At 28.9% G+C, this 11,912-nt stretch overlaps 1 protein-coding gene across 1 annotated transcript in view; it reads right to left on the bottom strand.

The window, feature by feature from the left end:
- Positions 1–4,877: 4,877 nt before the first annotated feature.
- Positions 4,878–11,912, bottom strand: part of LOC100203603 (inhibin beta B chain-like) — a 41,945-nt gene continuing 34,910 nt past the window's right edge. The window contains exon 2 of the mRNA XM_065791118.1: positions 4,878–5,868. Coding sequence (XP_065647190.1) covers positions 5,219–5,868 — 650 coding nt within the window. The 3' untranslated portion in view covers positions 4,878–5,218. The remainder of the gene's footprint in view (positions 5,869–11,912) is intronic.

Below are 11,912 nucleotides of genomic sequence, written 5' to 3'. Positions count from 1 at the left end.
TAGGTGCTCCCAGAAGTCCTTATGGTCTTATCACAGAGCACCGCGGGAGAGCATTTAACAGGAAGTTCACATCTCCTTCCGTACCAATGTCGCTTGTTGGGCTAGAGCTGGCGTCGAACCTCTGGGTTCTGAGCCAGAACTCTAACCACTGCGCCACGGCTCCTCGAAATCAGAAATAAACTTCATTTTTGCTGAATACCCATTAAAGGCTTCTGTATTCTATGCATCACAATAAAATTTTTATTCAAAATTTACTATTACTATCCATTTCATGTTTAAATATTGAAATGAGTTTATATTTAAGAGATAACGATTTTTTTGTTTGTTGTTGCAGTAAAGCTTTATTACCGAAATCAACATTTTCCTTGTGTACAGGTATAGTGCTCTTAAAAATGCAACAAATTTAAAATGACTTAAAACATTTCGGAAAGCCTATTTTTTTTAAAGTCAGTTATTTTTTATTTTGTTCAAAACCATATCTTTTCTTCCTGGCGGTTGAAAACAGTAATTAACTTTTTTTTAATGTTTTATTTGTATTTGAAAATTGTCTATTTTAAGCAAGCTGCCCTTAAAAAAACAATCTTGTTATTGTTGATATCTCCTTAACAATTAACTCAACTGGGGAGATATTTTGCATGGTATTATTTGCCTAGTATAGATATCTTATAATAGAAAGAAATCTGGAATTATTAATTTTGTGAAGTAATTAGAAAAGTCATGAAATTTAACCCAAATGCATTTCGTAATGAGCATTAAAAACCTCTTTTTCTAAAATTATTTTATTAATATTTTATTTTTTTATTTTCTTTATATTATAAAGTTTGTTTTGAAAGATAGAAGTACTTCTTATAAGAGTTCAATTTCTTTTAACAGCTTCTTGCTTTTTTTTTCTTCAAAAAAAAGCAAGAAGCTGTTAAAAGAAATTGACTTCAAAAAAAGACTTAAAAATAAGAAAAATGCTGTTTTGTGTTTTTACAATAATTGTTGTAATAGTTTAAAATGTTTGTTATTGTAGATTAAAAAAAATAAAACAAAAATTTTGCTTAACAGTAGCAGCGACTGCAAACTCTGTAATTCTAAAGCCAAAGAATAAATCTGAAGCAGCTGTAAAGCAATTTTTTTTTTTTTTGTAGTTATTCTAGGCGCTCCCAGAAGTCCTTACGGTCTTATCACAGAGCACCGCGGAAGAGCATTTAATAGGAAGTTCACGCCTCCTTCCGTACCAATGTCGCTTGTTGGGCTAGAGCTGGCGTCGAACCTAGGACCTCTGGGTTCTGAGCCAGAACTCTATCCACTGCGCCACGGCCGCTATTTTATAATTTAATTATAATTTATAATTTTATAGTTTTAATTATAATTTAACCGAGGTAAAAGAAACAAACAGATATGCAAAGCTGTAGAGTGGTGCAAAGTTAATGGAAAACGAGGATATTTTGCAATATCAACAGAAAGTTTATTGCTTGACTGCAAATGGAAAACTCGTTTGAAGATTAGGTAAAAATTTCTATTGTATTATTAAATATAGAAATTGTAAGTTTCTGTGTCCATGTCAGTTAAAAACAAATTTATAGAAAAAAGAACATCAAAAATAAGTACAGTGCTCTATCATGTAAATTGTTTATATTTAATACTGTATTTTACTTTTCAATATCTAAATCCCAAACAAAATTTGATCTATAAAACTGTTATTTATTATCTGTGCAAAGTCTTAATTTTATTGATAAACTCTTTAATAAAGCATTGAAAAGTTATTATTATTATGATTATAATTTTATTTCTAGCCTGAGAAAGTCGTTTTTGAGACAATGGTATGCCAAAGATGTCAATGTTTTTTTAAAAGACAAGGAATCGTGACTATGAATAGAGCAATGAATTGTACTCTTAAAAGGGCCTGCTCTAATTTAGACATTAACAAATTTGAGTATCACAAAAGTTAACAGTATGTTTTTACTGGAATTTGGAAAAATATTAAATAACTTCATTAAAATAAGTCAGAAATGCTATTTTAGATTTAAAAATATAAAATGTGTTCCAAGTTGGCTTTTATAGGAAAATTTTAAAGAGTGTTCGCTTTTTTTTAGATGATCTTGCAAAAGAATCGGTGATTTGTGGCATCATGATTGAGGACAATCAAGAAGCAACTGGTCATTGGACTGGTCAGATTGACAGACCAGTTTAAAGAAACGCCACAGTTTGTTAACTATGGTGTTAATGGTTCAGCTAGCGAATCAGTAAATGGTGGCCGTGATGAAAACCGTCAATAAATGATTCGGCATTATCGTGAATGTGTTAATATAAATCTGGTACATTATACTAAAAGTAATGTTAAACTTTAAATTATTATATTATGCTATACATTAGTTGATATTTAAACCTATTTCATAAATTTTATTTTCTATATATCAACATTTTACTATAAGGGCTTATTAGTATAAGTGGGTATTGTTAAAAAAATAACAAATTTGAAAATAGATATATTTTAAGACAAGACATGTAATTTATATTTTGAAATTTCAGATTCATTTTTACAGCTTAAATTATTATTTAGATGAAAAATGCACCTTCCATGTAATATTTGGTACTTTAGGAGTTACTAGTCAAATGGCTCCAAAAGATGTTGTTCGAAGTATTTCAAACTTATTGATTTCGATAACAGAGAATGGATCACAAGATCACAAATCCTTATTTACATTGTATAAATTATTTGATAGGCACCTTATGGCAAAAGACATACTTTGCCCTATTGTTATACTGAGAGATGGTCACAGTTCTCGTTTTCATTATACCATACTTCGATTTCTTAGAGAGAAAGAAATACATTTGTATATAATATCTCCAGACACTACTGGGTAAAGCAGCTTCTTGATCAAATCAACAAGGGGCGTCATGAACATTACGAAAATACAAAAGAAAAATTGTTTAGTCAACATCAAACAATTAATAGAGAGACTTTTATGTTATCTCTTGAAAGTATGTGGGAGAAGTGGGCCACACCGAAGTCGACACGAAAAGCAAAAAGGAAACTACAAGAGTAAGCTAAAATTTGTAGAGTCTATTAACAACTCAAAGGAGAAAAAAGCGCAGGAGAAAGAATACAAAGAGAGAAAAAAGAGAGAAGAAACTAATTTGTTCTATAGATGCAAAGAAGAATGTGTTTCAGACAGAAGCATTTTCAAGGCTGAAAAGCCTAAACAATGCCCTTTATGTCAAATTATTATGAAATTGGTATGTGATAAACAAAAGTGTATTGTAGATGGTAATAGACCAATTATGATTTTACCTAAATTTACAACGGAAAAAATAACCACTGTAAAGAAGTTATTTAGAAAGTCTTACGATGAAAAAGAAAGTATTAAAGATTCTCAATAAACTCTGTTAGGCTTACAGAGTTGGCTTATAGAATCTTTTGTATTAATGATTGAAAAATTGCAGTGATCATTAAAAACAGAGTTTTGCTTGTTATTTTAAATTTTGTTATTTTCAGAATTAAAAAAAAAAAAGCAAAAAAAGCAAAAAAAATTAGAAAATAAGCGGTGCCCTTAAAAAGACAAAAATATTACCAATTTCAATGTGCTTTTTTAGCACTCAAAACTATATGTTTGTATCAAACAAGTAAAAATTACTTTTCTGATAAGGAACCTATTCATAGCTTTTTTGTAGACTTTAGTTTACGGAATTAAATTAAATACTTTTTGTTTTATTTTAAATATTAGTCGATTTTAGTATTAAAATTTTTTAAAATACTATCTTCTTAGACAAAATTAGAAAAATTTTTGAACTTCTGCACTATAACTTAACTTTTTTCTTGAGGTTATATGACTTGTTCATAGTTGGAATGTCCAAATTTTTGTTTAGTTTTGCTTAACAGTAGTTATCAGCAATATAATTTTTTTGTCTTATTAAGGGGACTGTCTTTTTAAGGGCACTATACCTATACACCAAAGAATAACACATAACATCAAAATTAGAAAAAAGTTGATTTAAAAAAAAAAAATTGAATAAATATGTGTGTTTAGATAAAATACATAAATAGATACTTAGAAATATAATCATAACAAATATTTTGGTTTTCTCTAAAGTTAAGGAGTTATACTATATAATTTAAGCGAGAGATTGACAAATATATTATGACGTAGCACCAAACATACAACATAAAAATAAAATACGGAATTCACAACTTCAATGCTCTATAACTTAAAGTCAAAATACAATATTGAGATTTTTTTTTATCTACTACGTACACTAATAGTTTAAAAATATTAAACAAAAAACCCTACCAATAAATAATGAAACTGTAAATAGTTATTCTTTTTTTAGTAAGCAGAACCAAAAAAAAACTGCAAAAAGTCGGAAATCTATTTCCATTAACTACTGTTAAATACCAGAAAACAGATCGCCGTGTATAAAAACTTCACTAGAGATTTTGCTTAACTACTCTGATGCTGATGTCTACGACTCCAACTTTTGAAGAAAAACTTGTATCAATTTTTCTCCGGTGTACCGTTGGAAAACAGATGAGATTGAGCTTGCATTTGCCAACAGTCAGTAAACTAGTGTGTTAACGTTGTTGTAAGTTTTACTTACAATAACGTTATTGTTTGGTTAGCGTATCTACCAAAGTTGATATAAGTTATTGCAACAATCTCGTGTTTGAACCACTGCTGATTGTTTTTCTTATGACGCGGACGTTGTAAGTGAAAAAATTGGCAGTGGAAGTTGTTGCTGGTGTGGTGAATGATTGAGCATCTTTACCTTAATGGAGCTCGTTTAAAATAGTTTAAACCGACTGCATTTGTATGTAAAGTTTTGTCTGTAGAATAAGTAAACTAATGGAGAATGAATTATTATACAAGTAAACTTGAATAAACAAAACATTATTTTGAAATTTTTAATTAACATTTAAATTTAAAAAAAAAAATTGATACATCTCACATAATTTTTTTTTTACTTTTTTTATAAAACCAGCAAGAATACACAAAGCAATAAAAAGCAAATAAAAATAAAAGCTAAAAAATCTTGCCTTACTCCATAAAAACAATTGTTTAAACTTTGTGATAAAAAAACAATAATCTCAGTTGAATTTCATTTTAACGTAAAATATTTGCACCAAAAATTAAAATTTTAACAAGTACTTTTAAATTATTAATAAAAAAAAAATACACATACGTTAATATTCAAATATTCGAAGCTTTAGTTATTAAAAAATAAAAAACAAATTTTAGCGGCAACCGCATTCTTTGGTTACAATGTTATTAACTTTTTTTGCGTAAAAAATATAATCGTTGTCATAATAAAACATAGTTATTGATTCGTGTTCAATTGGTATACAGCAGTTATTTATTCCTTGTTTATTGTCTTTACAGTTTCCCATGCACTTATTTGTCCAAAAACCTTTCGGCGATAATACCCAATTCCAACTTAAATCTTCAAAACTGACATAAACAGGACGAGAACAACAATTTGCATCTTGGTTACAACTCCATCTTTTGCGTTGCTGTCGTGGTAATTGTTTGACTTTGAGAATGTTTATAACCAAGTATGGAATATGCAGATTTTCACTGGATACTTCAAAGTAGTTGCCGTTACAATTGTCACATATTAAAGAAAAAGAATTCGTTTTACCATTTGAATACTTAACCCACGTTTGTAACGCAGCGCTGACATCAGCATCTAGCCAACCCGTATATTTATTTGAAACTGATATGGTTGATACTACACTTCCATTTAGTTTAACATATACTATAAGCACATCTGACTCTGAAATAGTTGGTTTTTTATAGAAAAATAATTTGGCTGTTGAAATAGTTGACTGGGCTTCAATTGTGTTGAAACTAGTTGTGATAATAATCTCAGTTGGACTGTTTAATACTAAAATAAAACAATTATTAAATATTAAAAATATGTAAGTAAATAAGTTAATTAAAAAGTATATATTAATATGTAAGGAATAAACTAATTAAAAGTTTAGTTAAAATTACGTTAAAAGTTTTTTTTACTGTGATTTCATTTATTTTCAATAAGTTCTCACTCCGTCTCTATCATACTAAAAATTCCAAACTTTTAATAAAACTTTTTGGAATGTGTTCTCTAAATAAATTTGGTTTCAAAGATGCAAAAAATTTGTATTCTACTATAGCCGTTCAGAAGGCAATGCGATTAAGTCCACTTTTTGAAAATTTTCTAATTTTGGTAATTTTTAATAGAATAAATAATATATCTTAGAACAAATAATTATAATATGAATTATATTTATAAATCATTATAAATAATCTTCCGATTATTTTCGAAATAATTTTTAATTTCAATATTTTAAAAGTTTTCTTTATTTTATTTTATGGACTCAATTACATTGACTTCTGAACGGCTTATATATAAGCATTGTGAGATATATAGGCTTGTAAGGTATATAAGCTTATATATAGGCATTGGAAATTTTTAAAAAAAGGTAATTAATTTTATAATTAATGGGTAAAATTGTATGTCTTATTTAGACAGTTGTTATGAACAATTTTATGGTAAAAAATAGTGGAGCATGTTATAAAAATTTGAGATAATTCTTTTTGGAAAACAAATTTCTCGGTGTTTTGTTAAGTTTTTTTATTATAACTTTAAGTAGCAACTATGATAATTTGTTTTTAAAGTTTTCTAAAACTGTTTTATCCTGTTTCTTGCTAAGTGTATTGATGTTCATTGTCTTAGCAAGCTTTGTTTAAGGCTAAACAAAATTTGCGCCAAAATAACTAAATAGGATGGAGTATTTTTTAATATCTATTAGATTGGCCTACAAGTTACTAAAAACTGTAAAATTATATACAAAAAGACTTGATTGAATATTTACAATATTTTACAATTTTTTCTTGATTTGGTTGATATTGGTTAACGAAAGGCAAAATGTTAAGAAAATATTTTTGCTAAATTTGAACTATTTAAAAATATAGTTAGCAATAAAAATAAAGAGCTAATGATCTCGAGGTCATAAATTCCATAGCCATGTTTAAAAAAGTGCTTTTAAGACTCGACTCTCACTCGCCACAACCTTGCTAGATCGCATTTGACTTCATAAATCGATAAATCAAAAAATAATACTATACTTTAAATAGATTTAAATGTATACCGTATTTTTTAACCAATACTGCCAAGTGTGCGATTTATGTGTGTATGTGTGAGTGTGTGTGTGTGTGTGTTTGTGTGTGTGTGTGTTTGTGTGTTATAAGTATCAAACCAAGCGAATTAATTTATTATTATTTTACTGAACATTCAAATTAAATATGATTACTAATGTCATTTTTAGATAAATTATTATTATCTAACGCAGCTAGTGCATTTGTAGCATGTACCTTTTATAAAGATGACTTAAAATGCAATTTTATACATAAAAATCTTCTTTATACGCAATCAGAAGCGATTCTACGAATAAAATAAATCCTTTAAAAGTACCCACTTGTTTTCCTAAAAACAAAAAAAAAGGTCCTTAAAAACTCAAGTTCATCGGACTGAAGTGTGTCAAATACCCTACTAGCCAACTAAACTCGTCAAAAAACCGACTATAACTCGAAAATTACCTTCTTTGTCGGGAGGAGGAGGGGGGGGGGTTCTTAAAACAAAATTTTTGATAAATATTTGCTGGCACCTTATTAATGTGTTCTAAATAGTAAAATAACACAGGATTTAAAAATTTTTTGAATAAAAAATACTTTTTTAAATATTCTTAGGTCTGTAGCAAACAGACCTTGGAACATTAAACGGGTCCCTAATATTATTTAAAAAAAAATTTATAAAGCTAGAGCTTTAAAATTTCGACTTTGACTAAGCAAATTATTAGAGTTTGTATCAATCTATAAGAAACCAAAGAAATTTCTCTGATTTGCCCCATTTTGAAACAAACTGATTTTAAAAAGCGTACTTAAAAAAAAATGCAATTAATAACAATCTTATGCTTTATTATTAACTATTTGGTTTTAAATAGTTTAATTTGTTGAAATTAGTCGGCGTTCAGCTTTGCTCTGAATATATTTAAAAATATTTTCTTACTTTCCTTATCGACCTTTTTTTACATCAAAGCAAACTTTTATTATAAAATTGCTGCTACAAATAAGATCAAAATTTTAAACAGGTTTCAATTTTCATCAAAATATTTTTAGCGCTCAAAAGATTAATCCATATAAAAAATTAACAACTACCAAATAAGTATGGAAACGACGGTTTTTAATTTGTTTTTAATTGTTTCTACCTATGTCAAACTACTGGAAAGTTGTTGAAGGGTAAGAAACACTTAAATCCAGTGGCGCGGTAAGGTTGGATAGTAATCACTTTTTATGGGACAGCAGATTAATGAAAATTATTAATTTCAATTTAAGCCGAGAAAAGGCTTTGATTTCTACGTCAAAGGATCGTTTTAGAGTTTCCTTTATGCTTAAATTCTTGAGATCTAAATACTTTACTAATGTATGGCTGCATTTAGATTTTCTTGCAAGATCTCTATGCGACTGACATTTGCCTTCATGAAGCGAACGATAGATTTTCCTTTATATTTGTGCCTAATTCTTTTTCTTTTTTTTTTTACTTCCAGCTTCTTTTTTCAAAGATTAAGTCTGTTCATAATTGCCCCAAAATAAATTGAAATGAAGATCAAGTCGATTTTGCATCAATTGACTTGATCAACTGATGCAAAATTGACTGATGCTCATTTGACTTGAAAATTGACAATTTCAAAATTGACTGATGCTCATTTGACTTGAAGATCAAGTCAAATGAGCATCAGTCAATTTTGAAATGTCAACTTCCAACAACGATTTTGAAATAAAGCATCTAAAAATAATCGATTTAATAGTTGCTTACTCATTTCAATCCAATAAAAATTATAATCAATAATTATTACCGTTACAATCAAACAACATCGCATTAGCTCTGTGTGCAAAAAAATTTTAATTCGGTCTTCAGATTCGAATTCTGTTTAACTCGAATGCAAGTTAGACAAAATTTAAAATTCAAATTTGAACATGGGCTATTACCCCAGGTGCAAATCATTAAGGGGCGCCAAAAAAAAGGCACTTTTTTAAATAAAAAATATTACTAAAAAAATGTAAATTTAGCGTTATTGGTTTTACAAGCATTCAAAAAAGAAACCATTTTAGCGAAAATAATGTCTGAAGGAATTGTAGTATTGCAATCGCTAGCACTTGTCTAAAAAAAATTACACAAATGGTTATTCTTGTCCAAAGAGAATTATGCACACCGTTTTTAATTGTCTAAAGGGAAATTCTTGTGGAGCAACCATTACATTATGAAAACCTATGAAAATAGAATCATTACGTCTTGTTTGGAAAAGACGCGTTTGACTTTAAACAAAAAGTAAAAGAATTTTAGATGGATTAAAAACTTATTCGACATCCGTTAGTCAAACTAAAATTTTATCCAACTAACTTTAGTTAAAATAAAAAGATAGTCGACAAATTTTAGAAAAAACGAAAAGTTAGTCTAATTATTGTTACGACAATTGTAGTTAACTTATTAATCTTTATTAGTTTGCTGCTGCACTTAAATCTGCATTCATTTCATGCGTAGGGAAGACCGGGGCTAGTTGGCCGCAGGGGTAAGTTGACGAACTGCGTTTATCTTTAGAGCCTTTCATCAGAAAGTGACAAAAATTACTCAGAAACTTCCTTATTGACCATTTCATCATTCACTGTAGTATTGTCAGGATTCGCGCATGCGCATGGGAGATATTGAGATTTATGCGTTTTTTGGACAAAAACGTAACTTTTAGAACATCGCTTCCTTTTTACTTTACAAAGAAAATATTTAGTCGTATGAAAAAAAATTATTGTAAAAGCTCCAGTCACAATTATTTTACTATATCTAGTCAGACTTTTTTTTCAAAGCTGCCGTTTTTCAGGATCTATAGACTGTTTATTAAAAAAAAAGCTTTCGGGGTAAGTTGACAAATTTTTTTACGGGGTAAGTTGGCTCATAGCATTTACTATGGAAAAAAATATTTATTTTTATAAAATTATTATTATTATTTTTTTTTTAATTTTTAACAATATTGCAAATATTTATTCTTACAAAAAAATTAAAAAAAAAATTTTTTAGTTTTTTTTTCCACAGATAAAAGGTGGGCTACTGTTTGGCTTTTATACGGACAAATATTTGGTACCAGCTAAAAGTAATATTAAATTTTGGGATAATATTGTTGCAAAAATTAATTTAAAAAAAATTTCTATTAATTTTGCACTTAATTGTGCATTAATAGTCATTTTTATAGTTTGCGCCAACTTACCCCGTGGTGGGGTAAGTTGGCGCAAATTTTTTTTTTTTTGAGGGTCCGGAAAGGCCCCAAGAATTTTTTTTCGTAATTGAATGCAAATTTTATAAGATACCCTAATCCATACTCTTTAAGACTACACTTTAATATTTTTAAAAAAATGTACTGTTAGGGCTACAGAGCTCATAGAGTAAAAACCGAGCCAACTAGCCCCGGTCTCCCCTACTACGTTTTTAAAATCCGGTATTGGCATCATCTAGACTTTTTCAGTTAAAATTAAGTTGGGCGCCATTGCAATACCAGATAGACAATTTATAGCATGACTCACAAATCAACTTAAAAAACTAAGTCTGTAAGCTATTTAAGTACCATGAAATCTGACCGCTTTAATTATAATGACAACGGTATCATAGTTTACATGATTATGTAAACAATATGATTAAACAATTCATTGCTCATCATTGGACTGAATCGATGCTGTTCCAAAATTAACTTTTTTGTTTTATTGCATTACGAATGGAAAATCTTAGTTCATCAAGTAAAAAAAATTTATCATTTTGAAATTGTCCCCACTTAGACGTCAGTTTGAGACCTTTCGTTGATCAGCTGTATCTCATCGAGCGAGTCCAAACTGTTTTTTGAACTTTATGGTTTATTATCTTAATTTTTTGACGCTCAATCATTGCTAATTGACGCGCTTGTTACAATGTAGCTAAGAAATCAGCTTCCGGCTGCATGACTTACGTTAATCCGTTGGAACTCCTTGTCCAATTAAAAAAAATTCTTAAATCAGAAAATAAACTTTTGTTGTGACTAAATTTTTTCTAGAAATGGTTGGTATTGATGTAGTTCCAGCGCGTATTTTTATGTGATTGTCTATTGTCTGTGCAATCTTATTGTCTGCGCTCTGACTTTTACAATTGGAGTTGTTCTGTACCTCTTTAAAGTCGGAACAGATGATGGAAAAAAAAAAAGCGAATCTCTCGCAAGTTTCTAAAATTTTAGTCAAGATAGAAGCAAAATATTTTTTTTATAAAACAGTGAAAGTCGGCAGTGTTTCTGATTTCTTACAGTTGTGCTATTTTGTCTTTGAAAAACTCCCACGCTTTTCCAGCTTGAATCATATTAGAAGTTCTCTGGCAATTTTCTTGACAATTCCAAGTAACCTCATTGTAGGAAAAATAACCATCTTGTCTATTTATGCATTTGCATTTATTTATATATGTTTAATAATCAATAATTTTAGTGTTAAATAATACTACTGAGAATATTCTTGCAGCCAATTTCAACTAAATTGAAGCCTATTTAACTACATTAACAGTCAAATTATATAAAAGAAACAACCACTTCATAGTCAGATGTGCTTATAGTGTCTTTAAAATTAAACACCTCTGCACGTATCATGAAAGAGTTGTTCTGTGTTTAAACTGGTACAGCTAGAAGAAGTTTGTTTGAATTTTTGTCCATAGTCGCTTCAAAAAAAGTCTTTGATTGATACATTATACTTCTTCCATCACCGGTGCAATCTGATATCCGAAATTTATAGCACCTTTTACTTTATCTACAGTAGAGTCAGTCTGCACTGCAAGTCACTTTAGCTTGAATCCGTAGGTTACCTCGCCCACGTAGACATCTTTAAACCCCGAAT

This window comes from Hydra vulgaris, chromosome 02, assembly GCF_038396675.1.
Source record: "Hydra vulgaris chromosome 02, alternate assembly HydraT2T_AEP".
Taxonomy (NCBI): Eukaryota; Metazoa; Cnidaria; class Hydrozoa; order Anthoathecata; family Hydridae; genus Hydra; species Hydra vulgaris.
The sequence above is the reverse complement of the archived record's forward strand: the minus strand, read 5'-3'. Positions and strand labels throughout refer to the sequence as shown.